General features: G+C 46.8%; 1 protein-coding gene across 3 annotated transcripts in view; it reads left to right on the top strand.

The window, feature by feature from the left end:
* Positions 1-7,340, top strand: part of Chst11 (carbohydrate sulfotransferase 11) — a 210,441-nt gene extending 203,101 nt beyond the window's left edge. For all 3 annotated transcript variants that reach the window (XM_031350041.1, XM_031350040.1, XM_031350042.1), the window contains exon 3: positions 2,375-7,340. In XM_031350041.1, the coding sequence (XP_031205901.1) occupies positions 2,375-3,229 (855 nt within the window). In that variant the 3' untranslated portion in view covers positions 3,230-7,340. The remainder of the gene's footprint in view (positions 1-2,374) is intronic.
* The last annotated feature ends 14,551 nt before the right edge of the window (positions 7,341-21,891 follow it).

Genomic DNA, 21,891 nt, shown 5'->3' with positions numbered 1-21,891 from the left:
GTGGCAAGGCGAGGGTAGAGTCCCTCAGCATCTGATGGTGAACTGTTCTGTGTTCTGTTATTAAGGGTGGCTGTGAATTGGTCCAAGATGTTAGAATACTGTCATTTCCACATAACGCAGATCTGCAGCTCTGAAAGCATGGTCCAGCGCAGCAGCAGCAGCAGCACTTGGCATTTGCTTGAATCATCTCTCCCACTCCGACTCATGTTAAATTCAAATCCCCCAGCCTGGAGGACCCCAGGAAGTGACTGTAGTTAGAGAGAGGGGCTTTAAAGATGCCACTAACGCTGCTTGGACTGTACGCTGGTTCAAGGATGCCTGTTAGGAGAGAGGAGAATGTGAAGAGCCGGCAGGAGAAGGCCATCGTGGAGCCAGGGGGATACCACCCTGGGGACTCCATCTTGGACTTCAGCCACCATTACTGTTGGGCAACACACTGCTATGGGTTAAGCCTCTCTCTGAGGTATCTTGCACAATTTTGGCAGAGGAACTCTGGCAGACCCTCTGCCCTGCGACATCTCCAGCTCTGGCTGGAAGCCAGGTAGTGCTGGAACAAACAAGCCCTCAGGGTGACTCCCACACAAGCCGGAGTTTGAGACGCACCAGAATAAACTATCACTGATAGATGCTGCCCAGGAAAGGCTGACAGTGCTGGGTGTGAGGGCTGCTCCGCAGGGCAGATTCTCTTTTCATGGATTCTGCTCTGTAAGAGTCCCAGTGGGTTCCTTCCTTGAGAGGAGCAGGGGACCATACACACCACCACCTTCTGTGGGCAAGGAGGAGTGGATCCCAGTGTTGGCATTCAGTCAACCAAAGACAGTGCCCTTTGAAGGCGCTGGACCCATGAAACACCACCTCCCTGGATGACTTTTCTGCACCCCTTAGTTCTGGTTCACTTTCTGACCACAAACAATCAAAATGTTTTTCTCTTTGGTAACAAGAGCAAGGAAGATTTCTGCCTTGTTCCCCACTTTGTGCATGATGCTCACTCTGTGCATAATGCTCAGAAGCTTACAACCAAATAAGATCCTTAATCTCAACTCTCAAAATTGCACACAACTCCTCTGCTGTGATCTCTTCAAACCCTTTTGAAAAACAAAAGACAGAGAGAGGGGAAAGAATAGGATGCTGGAATTGATTCGTGTTCCAGGTCTACTCACTGACAGGGCCACAAACCCCAGCTTTGTAAAACTGATGGACTGATCTGCAAGCAGCCATGTTCCCTTCCAGTGGTGGAGAACAAGCTGCTTGCCACTAACATGTCTTCTTCACCCCTTTGTCTTTTGCTGTCCCCAAAGAGCTGCTCCTCAGATAGCTAAGCCCCTCAGACATCTCCGGAAGTGTGCTTGGACTGCGAGCAGCAGATGTGTTATTTGTAAAAGTTGTGACTGTTACTACAGCTCCTGTGAGCCCTAGTTGGAGATGAGAATGCCATCCTGTAGCTGGGACATGAGGATGTGGCATTAGTGGGTTTTTAAGCCGCACATCATAACTCTTCATTGTCCTGTGAGTGAGTGTTCTGGCTTTTCTCTGAGGTCTCTCCATCTTAGCCTTAGCATTCAAGCAAAGAATGTCTCTCTTCCTCTGGCCTGTTCAGGACTCCCCTAAACCCACCAGGTCTCTTAAAGCAGGCTTCAAAGAGGCCAGGTGGAATTCCTGTGGCCTAGGGTTCTCTGTAAGAATCTCGTCACTTTTGCGTTTTTTATTTTGGTGGTTTGATTTGATTTATTTAACATGTATGGGTATTTCATCTGCAAAGTATGTCTTTGTACTATGTGTGTACACTGTCAGATGCCCTGGAACCAGAGTTCCAGATAATTGTGAATCACCATGTGGGCCTTGAGCATTGGGGGGAAATGAGGTCAATCATACTCAGGCAAGAGCAAAGGGGAAACAAATGCATCCTTTCTCACTTGCTAGCTTTTCTCACTCTTGCATAGTTCAGAGCCCAGCCTAGGGAATAGTGCTGCCCACGGTGGGCTGGGTTTTTCTATGTAAGTTAACAATGGAGACAGTCCCCCATAGACATGACCACAGAACAATCTATTCTAGGTAATTCCTCATTTAGACTTTTACCAGATAATTCTAGGTTGTGTCAAGTTGACAGTTAAAACTGACCAGTATATCTACCTCAGGAAGGGGCTTTTGCCCTCAGAGAACACGGCTATCTTCCCAAGCATTCCTCTCTGACCTCTATTGCGCCTCCCACACTAAGCTGTTAGGCTAAATCTCACATCACCCTTTGGAGGCAAGCTTTGTACCTGACTGGGTCTAGATAGCTGCTTGAACAAACAGATCAGCCTTCTGTTGTAATCACAGAGGACTATTCTAGATAAGCACTGATTTCTCCTTCCTCCTCTGTCCCCCTCTGCAGCTGGAGCTATCCAACACTGCCATCCTGCACCAGATGAGACGGGACCAGGTGACAGATACCTGCCGGGCCAACAGTGCCATGAGCCGCAAGCGCAGGGTGCTGACCCCCAATGACCTGAAGCACCTGGTGGTGGATGAGGACCACGAACTCATCTACTGCTACGTGCCCAAGGTAGCGTGCACCAACTGGAAGAGGCTCATGATGGTTCTGAGCGGCCGGGGCAAGTACAGTGATCCCATGGAGATCCCAGCCAACGAGGCCCATGTGTCCGCCAACCTGAAGACCCTTAACCAGTACAGCATCCCAGAGATCAACCACCGCTTGAAAAGCTACATGAAGTTCCTGTTCGTGCGGGAGCCCTTCGAGAGGCTGGTGTCTGCCTACCGCAACAAGTTCACGCAGAAGTACAATACCTCCTTCCACAAGCGCTACGGCACCAAGATCATCCGACGCCAGCGGAAGAACGCCACGCAGGAGGCCCTGCGCAAGGGGGACGATGTCAAGTTCGAGGAGTTCGTGGCCTACCTCATCGACCCCCACACCCAGCGGGAGGAGCCCTTCAACGAGCACTGGCAGACGGTCTACTCCCTCTGCCATCCGTGCCACATCCACTACGACCTCGTGGGCAAGTACGAAACGCTGGAGGAGGACTCCAATTACGTACTGCAGCTGGCCGGAGTGAGCGGCTACCTGAAGTTCCCCACATATGCAAAGTCCACCCGAACTACCGACGAGATGACCACGGAGTTCTTCCAGAACATCAGCGCCGAGCACCAGACACAGCTGTACGAAGTCTACAAACTGGACTTTTTAATGTTCAACTACTCAGTGCCAAACTACCTGAAGTTGGATTAGAGGGCTGCGGGGGCGGTTGGGGGAGAGGGAGAGAATCCTGCTTTTTAATTTAAGATTTTTATTTGTCAAAAGAATTCTATGGAGACTGGGTTATTTTGTAAGTTAATATGTCTTCGGGGGAGATGCCGCGAGCGGCATGGTAAGAACTATTTAAAAATCCTCCACGGGGAAGGACAGCTGCTTTTGCAGGGGAGCCGGGTGAATTGTCCCTGTTTTTAGAAGTGGATACTGCCACACTGTCTCCAGGGTGTCCTTGTGTTCTGGTGAATTCCACAAACTGTGCATTCCATAAAGTCTAATGAATCTTATTTATAGTTATTTAAACGTGGTCTCTGTATAGGCTTCTTTCTGTGGCAGGAGCCTGCTCCCTGTCTTTCTAGAGGAGAGTACAGTCTGTGCTTTGCTGGCTATGGTTCCTTTGTGGGGGGCGTGGTTATCTCCCCACTGACCTCGTGGAGAATCTCATGGTGACAGCTGCAGGATGTGTTGATGCTGCCATTCAAGAAATCCTGCTAGAAATAAGTCAGTTGTCCTTGCACTAAGAAACAGGGATGAGACTGGTTCAAACCAATTGCTAGCAACCCCAAAGTCCCTTGCAGTAAAGAAATGCAAATTTTTTTAACCCAAGAAGAGAGCAGATGATAGCAATTTCTCTTCACTGAAATTAGCAGGCTATAAGAATAGGCTTTTTGTGGAAATCTTTAACTGGCGCTTCCCAGTTTTAGTGAAGGCAGAATAATGAATGCTCTGTAGTCAATAAGTATTTATTGAGCATCTACTATTTTCCAGGCTTGACTGCAGGTAGAACATGGAGTGAACCAGGAGCCTTGGCCTTCAACACACTTTATGTGAACACAGGGCATCCAGCTCAACAGTGAACCAACCCCCATCCTTATGGTCCTCATAAGGCTTTGGACTATTCTCAAGTGGCCCAGAGAGTCCACGACCCTAGAAAATTTGCATTTTTCTACAGCTCAAATTTGAAAGCCACACATTTGGACCAGGCCACTGAACAAAGTGGTTCATTGACCAACACAAGAAATGGCAGAAACCTTTTTGACCATGTATATCTATTGCAGTGTAGTAGAAGCCTATAAGCCACAGTATTCTCCAAGCACAAAGATGGAGGAGCTCTGTGATTGATTAGTGATGTCTGCCTTGGCTAGGGGAATGGGGGAGCATTTCTCAAGTGCCTCCTACTGTGATCTCCAGTCCACATTTGTCCTGTCTGCCACTTAAAAGAGTGCACTGCATATGTTTGGAGACTGGCAGAGTTCAGGTGTGAAGGTCAAAGGTGGAGTGTTGGTACCCACAGGCACATGCAACACCCTCTCGTGTCCTGCATTGGCAGAGCATCCAGGACCTTCCTCTCCTCCAGAAGACTGGAAACTTACTGTTTCCTGTTCCTTGCTGATCAGTGCCCAAACCTATTCCTCATTTCTGGTTGTTTCTGATGCTTCTTGGTTGACATTTGAGCCACATTCCCATGATAGCCAGTGTCCAGGTACGTAGCAGATGCTGTACATAATAGTTCTGATGATAGGGGAGCGGGTAGGGTGTAAATTTTGCTTTTTGTGTTTTTGTGGGTTTTTGTTTGTTTTGATGCAGTATAGAGTGAAGGGGTAAGAATATTCTGAAAAACATAAAATTGAATAATTTATTCACAGAAACTATTAAAATGCTATTGATAGGCTCACAGGGAGGCTGGGGGCAGCAGTAGCTGCTACACTGTCTCACTGAAGAAATTATTTTATTTAATGTGAGGGAAATGTGAGCCAGAGTGGCTGGCTGAGGCTATTTATAAAACGCAGGTACCTTCCCCAATTTCTCTCCCCTCGTATTTGATAGATAGATTTATGTCATGTGTTTGACCAAGAACATTGACAGATCTTGGCAGTCCCTGGAATAGAGAGGTGGTCATTGTCCTCAGGACCTGGGCTTCCATTCCTGCAACAGTCTGTGTGATGTTGCTGATGCATGTCCCACAGAGCCTAGGCCCTCCAGGGTATCAGTTTGTGGTCACGTATCCTTAGAAAACAAAATCAAGTCAGGTTCCTCTCTGCAGGAGTTTTCAGAGCCTTGAATGCATGGTCTGCCTTGTGAATCTGGGAGAAAGTAGCATTTCCGGGCTGCACGACCTGGGTATCCTGTACGGCAGACCATGTCTTAGCTGGTATTTCACACAGTAGCCTTCGGTGAGGGTGATCTAGCCTGTCTGAGGTCTGCAAAGATTGACAGCTGCTTCCTAGGTCCTTCCACAAATTAGCAGAAACAGCGTCTATCTGGGAACTTTATGAGAATTATGCTTTACCTAATTGGGGTGCCTCCATCTAGATACTGCCCCAGATAGTGTTCCTGTCCCTCCAAGCACAGCGGAGGGAGGTCTAGGGTGTTGTGGAAGGGGGCAGGTAGCATAAGGACACAAAACTGTCCCCCACTCCCTGGCCCTAAAGGCCACTTGGTGGGAATAATGGCCTCATGGGGAATACATCTTCTCACTTCCACCCACAGTTTGGAACTGTTCACCGTGTGCTTCAGGAGTTTTTAAATGGAAATTCATCTTGATTTCCATGTTTGGCATTTCTGTTTGTCCTTCGTCTGTGGTCCAGTGCTGTGTGCAGATGGTACTTACTCCATTTCTCTCTCTAAAGTGAGGAAGATTGTCCTTCTGGGGATACTGTATCAATATGCTTCCAGAACGAGGGACTCTTTCTCCTGTCCTGTGTTCACACTTCCTAGTGACAATTTTAAAAAATATGTATCAGCTCGACTGTTTATTGTAGAATGTAGAAAGTATTCTGTGTCCCTAGCTAAAGGCATCCATTGGTGAAGTGTGCTTGGAAATCCAAGTGTTTTCTACTGGGGAAAAAAATGTTGGAAAAGCTTTCTCGTGCATGCCTCTCATGCTTAGCTAGAAAGGGGAGCTTCCAGCGTCCCAGCTCTGAGCCACTGTTCAAAGGTGCAGCTGTGTTTTTAGGACCAGGTACAGGCAGAGTGCTAAGGACATGCCTGCTTAGCTTACTCATTTTTCGGGAAAGTTTAGACTATGAGCCACAAGGGTCCCTGCCTGCAGTCCCTATAGCCTCCTCCTGCCCCAGTGCCTTTCTCAGCTGGTCTGGGAATCAGGGCAGCCCATTGACAGGGGCTCAGACAGCCCTTTCCTCCTGGTCCGGAGAGCAAGGCTTTCTCTGCTGTGTGTTTGGCCATAAGGATTACTATGGGGACCAGAAACTTCTCTCCAGCCAGTCCTTCTGAGCACACAAGTCTAGCCCATGCTCCAAGAGTGCTCCTGGACATTGTATAAGCCCCTAGGACTCATAGCTCATATGATAATGATTGCATTACTATCCTGCTTTAACTGACGAAACCACAGAGAATTTCGCTTGCTTTCCTACTCTCTTCCTCTGGCCAGGCCTCCTCCCTACATATACATGCACACATAGGTATACATGCACAGTAAACATACACACATACACACACACATGCACACATGGGTATGCATACACACATATGCACAGTAGACATGCATACACACATATGCACACATGGGTATGCACACGTGGGTATGCATACACACACATGCACACATGGATGTGTACACAAACATACACAAATTGCCCATGCCTGTGCACTCCGGTGCCCACCCCTTTGTCAGCAGGACTGACTCCATCACTCCCTCAGGTTCCCTCCCCCCAGCACCTCCCAGCTTTCCCCCAGCACAGCTAAACAGCCCCTCTGAATAGACAACAGGACCTTCTAGAACCAGCTGAACCCTTGGACAGCAGCAGGCAAATTTTGATCTGCTCTCATCAGGTACAAAAGGCGGCATCCGTATTCTCTTCTGAGCATGCTCAGTAAGGCATATGGACATAGAATTTAACATTTCTGTGGAGTGTGTGTTTCTTACATATTTGTATGCAGTCGAAGAGGGCCTGTTGTAGAATTCTCTCCCTGTATCTTACTATACTGTTAAAGAAGCTGAATTCCATGTTGCCAAGAAATGCGTGAAATGTTCCCGAACCTTCCTCCAGGAAAAGCCATTCAAGCCTGATTATTTTTCTAAGTAACTTCAATTAAATTGAAGAAGAAAAAACAAACAAACAAAACAGAAGCTGTTTTCTGTGTGTGGACTATTTTTGGTTCATTAAGTAAAGACTGTGGAGTGGAGTGGGGTGGTCTGTGCGCCTCAGCCTGCGAGTGTTCTCCTCATGTGTTCTGCTCTCCCCCCAGTGGCCAGGGTGAAGCTTCCTCACCCCCAGTGACCGGGTCTTCTTTGTTAAATGGGTGAATGGAAGCTTTGCTTCATTCTGCTTGCCTCTAGAAATCTCTGTGCACACTGGAAGATCCTCTGGTTAGTGGGGTCCTGGCACTGAGTCAAGAGCAAGGCAGTACAGCCCCCCCATGGGTGGTAGCAGAGCCAGTCCAAACACCCTACGCCCTGGCACGGGACCATATCTTCCTCTGAGCAAATGTCCATTCCTACCACTAGGAAACCACAGGGCCGATCTGCAGACTTACTCTATGCCTTTCTGATGTGCCACATCACTTCCCGTGGCTTCATGGATGGTGCTTTATTAATGTGGAAACAACTTAAGGAAAGAGAGCTTGTTTTGGCTCACAGTGTGGAGAAAGGATACATAGTCTTGGTGAGGAGGGGGTGGCAGTTGGTCACATGGCATCCACCATCGGGAGGCTTTCAAAGATGAGCACACTGGTGCTCTCAGCTCACTCTCTCCTTTTTGTTCAGTTCGGAATCCCAGCCCAGGGCATGACGCCACCCACAGTGGGCCTCACCATCTCAGTTAACTCAGTCTGAAAGAAAGCACCTCTCGCAGGCCTAGAGGTTTGTTCCCAAGGTGATTCTAAATCCCCCATCAAGCTGATGATCAAGATTAACACCACAATTGGGCATTGTCTTGGTCTGGTTTCTGTTCTAACAAAATATTTGAGGTGGTTCAGTGGTGAGCACATTTATTTGGTTCAAGATTTGGGTAACAGAATCGCGCAGATGTCCTAGAAAGAAGAGAGCCTTTGGGCCTATCATGATATAACTGGTAGAAGAGAATGGCCACCTGTGGGGGAATCCAGCAGGAAAGAGGGACTCAGGAGCCAGCTTTTGACTCCCCGTTCAATGGCTCTGTTACCACCAGGTACAGATCTTGAGGTACATGCTCATTTGCTATCCAAACCCCAGAATTTTTTAGCTTTGTTGCCCAGATCACTTTCCCATGTTTTTCCACAAAACAACAATAACAAAAAAATCCCACTTGAAAGCTGTTTCTAAAACCCAAATCTCAGAAAAGCCACATAGAACAGCTATCAGGAAAACAAAAAGAAAGGGCACTTGGTGGGCTGGCAAGCTTGGAATCCCAACATTCACTGAGGCAGGAGGATTGCCCTGAACTGGACTGAAATCTGAACACAATGGTATTACATTGTTTCAAAAACCTGTGTGACTCTGTGTGTGTGTGTGTGTGAGTGTGTATATGTATATGTGAGTGTGTGTAAATGTGTGTGAGTGTGTGTATGCGTGAGTGTGTGTGAGAGTGTGTGACTGTGTATGTGTGTGAATGTGTATGTATGTGAGTATATGTGTGTGTATTTGTATGTGAGTGTGTTTGAGAGTATGTGTATGTGTGTGAGTGGGTGTATATATGTGTGTATGTGTGTGAGTGTATGTGTGAGTATATGAGTGTATGTGTGAAAGTATAGGTATATGTGTGAGTGTGTATATGGGTGAGTATATGTGTGTGTGGGGGTGAGTGTATGTGTGTGAGTTGTATGTGTGAGTGTAGGAGTGTATGTATGAGTGTGTGTATATGTGTGCATGTGTATATATGTGTGAGTGTGTCTGTATGTGTGAGTGTGTGTGTCTGTGTCTGTGTGTGCCTGTCAGAGATCAACCTTGAGTATCATTCCTCAGATACTAGCCACCTTGTATTTTATGACAGTCACAGGTTTCAGCTAGGCTGGCAGGCGAGCCAGCCCCAGTGTTGGGGTTACATGTGTGCATTTCTATGCCCAGCTTTTTTTTTTTCTCACCTGAGTGTTAAGAGATCTAACTCGCATCCTCATGCCTGTGTAGCAAGCATTTGATGAGTCCTCCTACTCGGCCCTCAATTCTGTTTTCAGCCACATCATGTATGATTGCTGATGTGTGTCCACTCACCTGCTGTCTTTGCCACCAGCAGCAGAGCTCATACCCATTTCTGGTGTCACTATTACTCTTGGAGTTGAGAAAGGCCCAGACCTCAAGGAAAGTTTGTCAAGCGGACTAAATGTAACTTTGCCATCTAACCCAGCCCTGACCCTCCAAGGCCACTGTGCAGGTCCATGGGAAGGCCTGCAGATGAAGACCTTCCTGGCTGCATCTCTCTGGACTTCCTTGAGAGAGGCGAATGGCTTGTCTGCAGCTAGCCAATCAGTAGAAAATCCCGATGGTGTCGCGGGCGTCCTCTGTTGGACACTGCAGGAAGTGCAGAGACTGGGGCTTGTTTAGGGGAAGCTCTCCCTCCTGGTCTGGCCCCAAGGAGACAGGTCCAGGTCTTTAGGGAAAAGAGTAAAGTGCTCCATCTTAAGAAGAGATAGATTTTCCCAAAGTATGACTTTCCAACAGTATTTTAATAAGAACATTTTATAATACACACACATAAAACAAAAAGGTTTTTTAAAGAGAGGGAGAATTAGTTTATACCCAAATTCAAGTCAGAAATCAAAGTATATGCTTTTTGTATGGTCTGCTAGGGAGACAAGGAACCTCTTCATTCAAAATATGGAAATAAAAAATAGCCTCTGCATTAGCAAGCGGCTGCTGTTTCTTCTCCTTCTCCTTCTCTTCCTCTCCTTCTCTTGCTCTCCTCTTCCTCCTCTTCCTCCTCCTCCTCCTCCTCCTCCTCCTCCGATGCTGCCGCCGCCTATTGTTTGTTTGCTCCTGGAGCCCAGGACTTGAACTTTTTATGTAACGAAAGATAACGTTATACTCCTGATCCTTCTACCTCTGCTTGCCAATTCCTGGAACCACCAGGCATACAGTCCGTGCCCAGTTTTAGACTCAAACCCAGGGATTAGGCACATGCTGGGCAAGCACTCTGCCTACCAAGCGACATCCTCAGCTCTTCAGCATTATTTCTATGATGATAATACATCTTGGCAGAGAAACCACAAAGGCTTTGGGACCTTTCCCATGGGTATGAAGGAGCCTGGCCTAGTCAGACCCTTTACCAGCTGGGCTGCTGTCTGAAACCAAGCTGAGGACAGAAAGAACAAACTGCTCAAAGCCAGAACGGACTCTGGGTGTGGGCCTTAAGGTCCCTGCAGAGCTACTCTGCCTGGTCCCAGACACCTTGAGGGACCTTAGAATGTTTGCTTTCAATGTGGCTTTTTCCAAATTATGTCTGTCTGTCTGTCTGTCTGTCTGTCTGTCTGTCTCTGTCTCTCTCTGTCTCTGTCTCTCTGTCTCTCTGTCTCTCTCTCTGTCTATGTGTTGTGTTTGGATATGATGTGTGTGTGTGTGTGTGTGTGTGTGTGTGTGTGTGTATTTGGGCACAAATATATCACAGAGCACATGTGGAGGTGAGAAGTCTGCCTCAGGAGTCATCCTTGCTATCTACCTTGTCTTAGAAAGAATCTCTCATTGTTTATTGGTGCACACACCATGCAAGCTGTCACATGTGCTTCTAGAGTCTCCTGTCTCTGCCTGCCATCTTACCATGGCTGCACAAGAATTCCAGACTCGTGAGTGGCTTTGTGAGTCTCTTTCAGCATTTTAGCGGATTCTGGTGACATAACTATAAAAGAGAATTTAGCTTGGAATCTCATTTGGTTTGGGGTTATGTACGTAAATGCCCATGCACGCATGCACACATGCACGCGCGTGTGTGGACACACACACACACACACACACTTTCTTGTAATAACACACTCTGCATCCTAGTTCACTTGCATATGCTATATATACAAACCCCTCTCCAAAATGCACCAAGCAACCTCAGAAGCCCCTCCCTTACCCCCTTGCATCAGGCAGCACTCACAGCCCTGAACAGTAGTACAGATTTTTCCACTCCAGGTTAACAGTCAAATTTAGTCACTTTCTATTCAAATGTATTCCCAATGTCTCTATATATGAAGAACAGAAAGGATGATCTGGTCTGAATTGGTTTTAGTCACATGAACAGTAAAGCAGAAATGTATCCTCTAGTAACCTTTTAGGGAGAAGACCCTACTTAACATCTTATGCCTATGCATACTTGGGTGTACATAAAATCAGATGCATTATGGGAAGGGGGTGTGTAATGGGGAAAATGAATCTATGACCTAACCTGTCAATCAGAATAGAGAACTGTCCAAACTGCCATTCCCTCCTCCTTAGCTCCAGAGAGTAACGGGGTTTGAATACTGTCACTCGGGTGGCCTGCTGTCAATCCTAACAGGACATCCCTCTATAATCTACACTCTCACTTCACTCTGAGTAAAGCTATTTTGCTTCTCTGCAAGTGTATGTGAATCCATCCCTTATTTTCAACTCTTTGCATCAGAGGCCAAGAATTTGGAAACACTTGGACAAGACTCCATCTACCAGAGCCATGGGGATCCAGACTCAGGCTGTCAGGCTTGCCGCCTGGCCTGTACTTTCCTCACTGAGATCCCAGCCCCCAAATTATGTATTTTCTCCTTTGTTATTAAATTTTCTGTGTTTACGTGTGTGACGGTTTGTGTGTGAATGTCAGAGTACAACTGGAAGGAGTGGGTTCTCCTTCTACCATGTGAGTTCTGGAGAGCAAACTCATTAGGATTGGCCACAAGCCCCTTGGCCCACTGAACCATCATGCCAGGCAGCAAGCTATGTATTTTCATAAGAAAAGCTGGCAGAGAGGGAAGCAACTTTTATGCATTAATGCATAATTTAGTGTAAATCGTGCAGGGTGATCTGTGCTTTCCATAGGAACAAGTGAGGCAGAGGGCACTTTCTTCAGATGAGAGTTCAGATTAGGATAGTTAACAACTGCTACAACCCACTCATCCCAATAGCAACAGAGAGGGGATGGACCCCAGGTGTGGTGACTCCACAGTTCATAGGCATCATGTGTCTTTAGTGAGCTGAGATTGATAAGAAGGAGGAGGAAGAGGAAGAAGGGGAGGAGGTCTGAAAGGAAACAAGGATAGAGTCAAACCTGAGCCATGGGGACAGAAGCTGGACAGCAAGTGGACAGACATCATTAACATGGGATAAAGTAAGAGAACCAGCAGAAAAAGGGCAACATTCAAGCTAAAGCAGACACAGAAAACTGGGCCATCTTCCAAACAAAGACCCTGCCTTCATGACCTATTACACAGCCTTCAAAAACTCCTGGACTGGTAATTACCAAATGTAGACCAGCTATTCAGAAGGGGTGGTCTTATATAAAAGCCAATAACAAAGTGGAGGCCCTGGGGGTGGGAGGTGGGCAAGTCCTGGGGATTGTTAAATGGCAGGGTGAGCTGTAAGTATCTGGTGCTGTTGGCCAGCAGCATCTGCCAAACCTTCAGAGCAGCAGCTCAGGGGGATGGCACCATGTCCAAGTCACTTGTCCCCCAGGAGAGAGCCACACAGTGAGAGCACTGTGGGGATGGAGCCATTTAGCTAGGAAGAGTGACCTTCCAGACAAAGCCAAGGTGAGGAAAAGGCCAGTGAGCAGCGGGAATGGCTTAGACACACTTACCCTTAGTTGTCCATGGTCTCCTGTACAGAGTTCACCCTGAGTGGAGCTCTCTGTAGGAAGGCCCAAGCCATTGCACATCCCAGTCCTGGGGCAGATCTGTGAGCATCAGAGAATCTGGGACTCCACCACCATCTCTAGGAGCCGGCATCTGTATGCAGAGAGAATTGTTCACTCACTCACTCACTCACTCACTCACTCACTCACTCCAAGAAGGCAGGGCTTCCACCAAGGTCAGACCCATTGCCAGGGCAGAAAGAATGAAATACTCTTCCTCAAGGGAGAATGCAGACATCTTCCCAGATACTAGCACACACACTCAACCCTTTGACATTCAGACATAATGTTCCCATGTACAAAGTTCACACAGTGAGCCACACAATCACGTCATCCCTTCCCGCACCGCTCCCCCGCCCCCCCCCGGCCAAAAAGGCAAAAAACTGATAACGTTTTAGGTAAGTTTCTGGTTCTGCATTAAGCTGCATTCAGAGCTGTCCTGACCCACATGGGCCTATATTAAAGGACTGCTGATTTATACACAGACAGAACATCAAATTCTGCTTGGGAAAGACTAGCCCAAGAGGTGGAGTGGAGGGGAGGTGATTGGAGGAATGGTCCCCAACCAAAGGGGATCTGGGATCCCTGCAGACCAATCCCCACAGCAAAGAATCGCCTGGCAACCAGAGTCAGTAGCACTCAGGCTGGGTAGCCTGAGTTTCTACTTAACCAAGAACACAGGTAGATGGAACCCATGGCCCTCCAGAACTGGGAGGAAGGGAGGAGGGGCAGGGAGAGTTGCCACGTGACCACCTGGGAAGGCCTTGTCTGTGGATGGGAATCGCAGGCAGAAACAGCTGAGGGACAAAGGCTATGGAACTTGATGAGTGAAGAGCAGCATCGGGGACATAAAGGAGAGGTTCTCGGACCTTACAAAATGTGTTCTGTGGGCCGTGAGTGCTAGCCGCTAACATTTACTGTTTCGGACACTATCCAGTCCCGCTGTGTTTTAAGTTCCATGGAATGATATGGGCGCATTCCCATTTGCTGGCTGAGAGCATGGATCGGAGGTAAAGCTATGGGGGAGAAGGACACCTCACACCGTTGCCTACGCTTCAGAAGCCTGGAGGTCTTCAGGTTTCAGAGCAATGGGTCTGACGTCACAGGTTGTGTGCACTGCGTAAAAATCTAGCTGAGGTTAGGGCTGGGGTTTACCCTGAAAAGCAGGGTTCCTCTTTCGTACTCTGCTTGCCAAGCGATGGGCCCAAAATGCGGGGCTTCTAGAGAATGTACTGCATAGTGCCCAAGGCTTCAGCCGAGTAACTTCACACACCCCTCATCTGCAGCTTCGAAACTCATAAAAACCCTTGAATATTAAGGGGGAAAATTCTTAAAAGATTTTTTTAAAGACAGATTTGAGGTTAGCTCATTTGGCAGCAAACCCTGACCTTAGCTAACATGAGGCTAATTATAGTCTGTGCTTGTCCCACTTTCTGTGAAAATCTGAACATTTCTTGCTGAAATATTCACATGTTTTACCAGAGGAGAGCACCCTCGCTCTCTGCCAGGAAGCAGGGGTTGGGGGTCGACGCACATGCAGTTTACACTGTGTTTGGGAATGCGTTCCTTCTAATTCACATCTGTGCCAAATGTTGTATCACCTTGACTTTATAGATGGAGACACTGCGGCCCCCAAAGGCCAGGTCACAGCTCATTCCTTCATCTGCCCTCACCACAGGAGACCCAAAAAGCTCATGGAGTATGACACCGCTCTAGGAAGAGCCCTGGCCTCCGGTCACAGCAATGAGGAAGTTTTCAGCCCAAAACACACAGGTGAGGAGCAGAGAAGCTCGGGACCCCAGTCACTTCCGGTGAGGAGGATGGGCACCGGAAGCTCAGCCCTGCACCACAGCCTCACAGGGGCCTGGGGCATCCAGCCCAAAGCTATAGGAGTCCTCAACCTCTTCTAGATGACCAGGCACAGCAGACGCCAGATAAGGTCAAGGGATGGAAGGAAGCTAACAGATTCTGGAAAGGTCCAGATGTGGGTGAGGTCCAGCTGACTGGAACAACCCGGAGAATCACAAGCTGACATAGAGTGTGTTACCAGTTCCTGCTCCTCGGACCCTGCTGGGTCCAGACCAAGACAGACTCCCACCTCTGCACCAACCAAGACAGACAGACTTCCCTGTACTCAGTGAAACACAGCCAGCCCCCAAATGTATCAGCGCCTTCTGCCCAGAAGCAATGTAAATCCAAAAGGGAACCCCGTCGGATACAGTGTGTCTGCCCTCTCTTATTGCCGGGAAATGATTGAAAATCCAAGTTCATGTCACCAAAGTCATTTTTATCCATCACCCACCCAATTCAATTTAAGCTCTCTAAAAATATGTCTTCTTAAATCCATTTTAAAAGTATTCCAGTGAATATTGAACTCAGAATCACTTTGTGATTCATTTCTGAGTCTCACTGTATATCTGAATTACACATTTAGACAATTTGCATTGCTTTATGCTAATATACATACATAGTTCTATATCTTCTCCAAAGAAGTAGCTATTCAAAGTCTTTGCCCGTTTTCATGCTTAAAGGCTTGTCCTTTGCTGTTGTGGTTGTTTGTGGTTGTTGTGGTTGGTTTGGTTGTGTGGTTTTCATTTTGAGACAGGGTCTTTCTATGTAGTCCAGACTAGCTTTGAACTCAATATGTAGCTGTCAAGTTGACACAAACCTGTCACCTGAGAAGAGAGGACCTCAACTGAAGAACTGCCTGGATCAGGCTGGTCTGTGGCCGTGTTTGTCAGGCATTTTCTCAACTGGTAACTGATGAAAAGGGGTCCAGCGCACTATGGGTGACACCATCCCTAGGCAATGGGCCTGGGCTTTATAAGAAAGGTAGCCTAGCAACATAGAGGAAACAAGCCAAAAATCAAGGATTTCTGCTTCGGTTCCTGCCTCTAGGTTCCTGCTTGAGTTCTTGCTGCAACCCAATGATGGACCACATAAGTCCTTTCCTATCTCACATTGCATCCAACCATGGTGTCTATTACAGCAAAAGAAAGCAAACATCTTTCATTTGAATGAAACTGAATTACTCAACTTCTGTTTTAGTTGGGGCTATGTCCGGCTACTGTTTGGGTAGACATATATCCCTCAGAAGTCTCTGTATCAAAGGTGTGGTCCCCAGCCCATGATGCTACTGGGCAGTGTTGGAACCTTTGAGAGGCTCAGTTATTAAATACACTCTTACCTGGACTTTGGAATTTTACTAGGCATGCACATTCATTCTTCTGTGGCTCTCCCTACCAGATCTGCACCCAGCTCTAGCCTGCTTGGCCTTCCAGAAGGCCAAGGTCATTTGGTCCTTAATTATTAACAGAACCATAGACATTCCCCTATCTGTGATCCTAGGCTAGGAATTAATTCCCTCCAGACAGAAAGTCTTCACAATGGGGCTGGGAATGTAGCTCAGTTGGTAGAGTGCTTGCCTAGCATGCATCAAGTCTTGGGTTCCATCCCCAGCAACTCATGAAAAGGGGGGTGGTAGCATACACCTATTTATCCCTGTACTCAGGAGGTAATGGCAGGAGGATCAGAAGTTTCAAGGTCATCTTCACCTACACAGTGAGTTCAAGGCCAGCCTGGGATACAAGATCTATGAAAAAACAAAGTCTCAGCAATATTAGACCTGACAGTTTTGCTCCCTTTCCTTGGTGATCCAATAGCTCTTGGGGTCCAAGTGCCTGAAAATAGCTGTTAATTGTATTTTTTTTCTATTTTCCTAGGTTTTGTATGTGTATATATACAAATATATACATATATACATGTAAGTGCATATGTGCATGAATACTTGTGCATATGTAAATGAATGCATGCACATATATGCATGCATGTGTATATGTGCATATGTGCACGTGTGCATGCATCTATATGCATATGTGCATGTATGTATATATGCATATGTGCATGCATGTATATGCAGAGGCCAGAGGTCCACAATATAAATATCTTTCTCAACTTACCTTTGCCTTATTTGTTGTAACAAGGGTTCATGTACTGGAACTCACTGACTGGCTGGACTGGCTGGGTATGAGCCCCAGGATTCTCCTCTTTGTCTTGATAGCACTAAAATGACAGCTGTGCATTTGTGCACCCAGCCTTTTATGTGCTACTGAGGATCCAAACCGGGTCTCCATACTTGCCCAGCAAGTGCTTTGTTGAGCCAACTCCTCAGCCCCTGTTTAGATTTTAATTGTGTCAGGTTGATTCTGGTCCTCACTGTCATGGTCAGTCGCAGAAATCTGACTATTTGTGGTGGAACACACATCACCTGTGGGATGATGTCATCAGTCCCATGTGCAATGGATGTATAATTCTCTGTGACACTGCAAACTTAGTGACACTTCTCTAATCTAAAAAAATGGGGAGGGGGATTCTGTAAGATGGCTCAGAGAGTAAGGTGCCAGCCACAAAGCCTGAGGACCTAAGTTTGATCCCAGGACCCACATGGTGGAAGGCAAGTGACTCTTGCAAGTTGTCTTCTGACCTCTACACATGCACTGTGGCCTCTGTGTGTACACACTAAAACAATATTTTTTAAATGTACCAAAAAATGTAAAACTTATAACCAATTTTCTATTTTTTCTAGTGATTTCTCTCATTTAGGAAATATATGTCAATATGAATGTTACTATTAAAAAAAAAAAGCTCCTTTTATTTCTTGAAAGTCAATCTCCTTAAGATCCAGTTGCCAGGACAAAGGATGAGAGTGAGCCATTTTGTGGCTCCTGTTGCCATGTTTCCTTATTGTCTCCAGAGAGCCACGCATGTTCCTGTTGCCTGGGAACAGCAGTATGCGTATCTGCTGATTGCTGGCTCTGGGCTTATCTGCTTTAATTTCTTTTCTTTAGCTGGAACCTTGAGTAATGGCACCTAGAAAATGGTTCAATTTATTTTTTTCTTCTTCTATTAGTAGGAAAAGTCACTTTGGATAATTGAATGCCTGAATTTCCTTGTGTCCAAAGTATTCCTGAGCTTTGATGACAGATCAGATGGAATGATGTTATGATGTGTTATGATGTGTAAATTTTGTAGGACTGTAAGATACTACCTCTTGTGGGTTTGTTTAACCCCTTAATTCTCTTCTAGTTTTTGAATACCCTTCATTTACGAGTATGTTTCTTCAAGCCATAATGACTAGATTTTGTTCTTGGATGGGTGTTGTATGCAGGGAGCTGACCAATTCAGGTGAGCTCCCAGCATCCTCCTGGCTCTGTCTCCCCAGCTGGAGGATCATAGGCACCTCACTGCCACAGCATCTGCCTCTTTCCTTAGGTGCTGGGATTGGAACTCAGATCCTCCTGTTTGTGGCCAATGCTTCATCCACTGAACCACCTCGCCAGCCCCAGATTGTGTTCTCGGTGTCTCTATATAGAGGGTTCCATTCTTCCCTCCCCACCCCCTCTTACACAGATGCACCTATTTATCACCATCTCAACTCGGTTTTTATCTCTGCCGTGGCTCGGTTCCTCTCTACATCGGCATGGGTGCTACAGGAAATCCCCCGGGTCTCAGTTTTTCCCTTTCAACACAAGTAGACTATGACTATGTTGTTACCGTCATTCTCTTCTGGTCTAGTATTGTCCCGGGACACTGATGTATGCAATTATCAGAGGCTGGGGTGTAGCTCAGTTGGTGAAGTGTTTACTTAGCATGCTGGAAGCTCTGGGGTTTATCCCAGCAGCACATAAATGCACGCCTGTGATCCCCAACACTGGGGAGTCGGAGGCAGGAGAATCAGGAGCTCAAAGTCATCCTCAGCTACATAGTGAGTTTGAGACATCCTGGCTTACTTGAGACATTATATCTCAAAATAAAAGCAATTATGGAGAGCCTGCTAGGAACTCTGTGAAGGACAGGCCTGTGGATTCACCCAGGAATCCCAACTCTTTACAGAATCTGCATTGCGGCTTTTCATGTTTCACAGTCTGATTTTATAAACATTTACATTCCCTTGCTGAGCACGCCTCTGAGGATGTTCTGGAAATTTTACATTTCCTGAGAACATCCATCCAATGTAAGCTGCTGCCCTTCCCCATGAAAGGTCTTGCAGCTGTGGGATCTATAGCCAGTGAATCATTTCAGTACCTTTTTATTCTAAAATAAAATGACCCTGGCCTGGGTCAAAGGTCAAGAGGAAGGTCAACCCAGCCTTTAAAGGTCAACCTGGACAGTCCTTGAGATTACTAGATGGCCTTTCTTACTCCATTTTATTCTCTGTAATTGAAATTTGTTTCATTCTTATGTCTCAATGTTTCTTTTCATCTCAGATTCTTCCAGCTTTGACTAGAGTTCATCTTTCTTTGATTGCTGCTCCTGTGTGTGTCTGTGGATCATTCTCTGCACTGTCTGGATACAGCTTACCATGCAGGTCAGAACATTGATCTTCAGTGACTTCCAATAACCCTGGCCTTCCCATGGGAAGGGCTGCAGCAGCTTACTCTATTCAGTCCATCGAGTTCCTGACAGGACTAGCAAGGCCTGTCCATTTTTCTTGCCTGAGGGCGGCTGCTTCTGTGACTTGTGCTCAGCACCGGCCTGCCTTCCAACCCGTGGAGTGGCTCCTTGTGCAGATGTGGTAGCCTTCCTGTGAGCTCTGCAGAGACTGGAAACACTAGGGTCATGGTCACACAACGTCCTTTGCAGAAGTGATGTCTGCCAAAGGAGACATGCCCTGGTCTGCGCTGGTGTGGTTGTGGTGGAAGGGAGCTGAGGAGGTGTGGTACCCTCTTATCCCTTCAGCCTAGCACAACACAAGACCCAAAGAGCATGCTGGGAGTCCCAGAGCTGGCCAATTGCTTTGGCTCCAGCTGTCCCAGTGGGAGCTGCCTTCACTTCAGGGACCTGCCTCCTCCTATTTGTGAACTGGAGCTGAGTTCCACCTTTTCTAGACACTCTTCTTGTCTTGACAAGGACTATCACCTCTTAATCTTTTGCACTAAACCAAACCTTATCCTGACACTTGCGTAAGGATCTTTGTAAATCTAGGCAGAACTGGTTAACTTTAAAAAAAAAAAAATATTTACACTTAGGAGTGGGAAGAAGCCAGGAATGGAGAGCTTTGGGTTTCAAAACTACACATATGGGCTTCTTTTTATTTATTAACAGCTTTTATGTATTTTCAATATTATCCCTGAAAGCAGATGTTTCTCCGGTTCCATTTCACACCTGCCTGTCACTTCGGATTTCCATGTGATTCCATGTGTTAATTTACAGATCTGAGCTGCAAATGATAAGAATGGAGCCCAAGGTGATTTTTCCGGGTTTGGAATTTTGCTTCCAAGCCCAAAGATTGCTTAGAGCCTCTGCGAGTGCAGTGAGGCTCCCAGACAGCCGCTGCTTACTCTTCACCCCTAAGTACTATTTTTGAGGTGTTAATACTAACACAGCACTTGCCAAAATGATATTACTTTTGTTTGTGTGTTTTTCTTCCACTACATTGTAAGACTGAAGAGAATACTTCCTAAAATCCATTAGTATATAACTTTGCATTATGCAAATAAATAAGGCATAGTTAATTGGGAAAAGTTTGATTATTTCTATTGCCCCAAAGTCTTAAAGAACTAGGAAAAGTCTTTATTGAGCTAGGAATGTGGTCAGTTGGTAGGACATTTGCCTAGCACACAGGAAGTCCTAGGTTCACTCCCCAGCACTGCACAAGACCATGTGACACACACTTGTATTCTCAGCCCTTTGAAAGTGGAGGCAGGAGGCTGACGGTAGAGGCTATTCTCCTATATATTGAGTTTGACACCAATCTGGACCTTGACAAGTTAAATAAGTAAAGAAATGAAGTTTTTATCATCCCGGCACTGGAGACAAAGTCACATGCTCTGATTTACAGAGGCAAAGAGAGAAGAAGCCGTAACAAGAGAGTGTGGCATTCTCTGTGGGGTCCCAGAAGACAAGGGGCTCTCTAAGTTATCAAAGGGCAAGATGAGCCATTAATATACAACCAGTAGTACTTGAATAGGGAAGTTTCCAGAGCAGTCAATAGACTCAAGTGGTTTGGGCTCGCTGAGCTGCAAGCCATTACTGTCCTTGTTATGGAGTTAAGATACACGAATGACTACAGCCTGGCTGTAGGGAGATGCACAGCACAGCACAGCATGGTGGCTTCCTACTGGCCCTCTTGGGTTTGTTCGGTGGTTAGCTGACACTATTGGTTATGGGTCTATTAGATGTGAAAGCCCTAGACAGGGTTTCTCTGTGTAGCTCTGGCTGTCCTGGAACTCACTCCATAGACCAGAAATGGCCTCAAACTCAGAAATCTGCCTGCCTCTGCCTCCCAAGTGCAGGGATGAAAGGCGTGCGCCACTACTGCCTGGCTAAGAAGCCATTTCTTAAGACACTGGGGAATGCCAGGTGATGACAACGCATACCATAATCCCAGACTCAGGAGGCAGAGGCAAGTGGAACTCTGAGTTTGAGGCCAAGCTGGTCTACAGAGTGAGTACCAGGATAGACCAGGGCTACACAGAGAAACCCTGACTTGATAACCAAAAAAAAAAAAAGACGCTGAGAAAGACACTGAGACCACCAAGAGGAATCAGTAACAATATTCTTGTCCACCAGTCAGCTCTGAGGGATGTGAGGGTAAGATGTGGTGCTTTAGTCCATCTTCTGTTGCTATAACAGAATGCCAGAGAGTGGGTAACATGAATAATAGAAGTCATGGTTCGTGGTTTTGGGGGTTGGAAAGTCACCAGCATAGCACCGCCTCCAGGGAAAGGCCCCTTCCTGCTGCGTCCTAACATGGGGGAGGGGAAACAGACACCCGTGAGAGAGGGGGACTAGCCCACACTCACCCTCTTACCAGAAACCCACATGATTGTTAATGTACTTCTGTGACAAAGTCATCAACCCATGGGTGACAGTGGAGGACCTGAGTGTCTCCCCCAGGTCCTGCCCACC

This window comes from Mastomys coucha, unplaced genomic scaffold (assembly GCF_008632895.1).
Source record: "Mastomys coucha isolate ucsf_1 unplaced genomic scaffold, UCSF_Mcou_1 pScaffold4, whole genome shotgun sequence".
Classification (NCBI taxonomy): Eukaryota; Metazoa; Chordata; class Mammalia; order Rodentia; family Muridae; genus Mastomys; species Mastomys coucha.
Note: the sequence above shows the minus strand (reverse complement) of the source record. Positions and strands in the feature narration are given on the sequence as shown.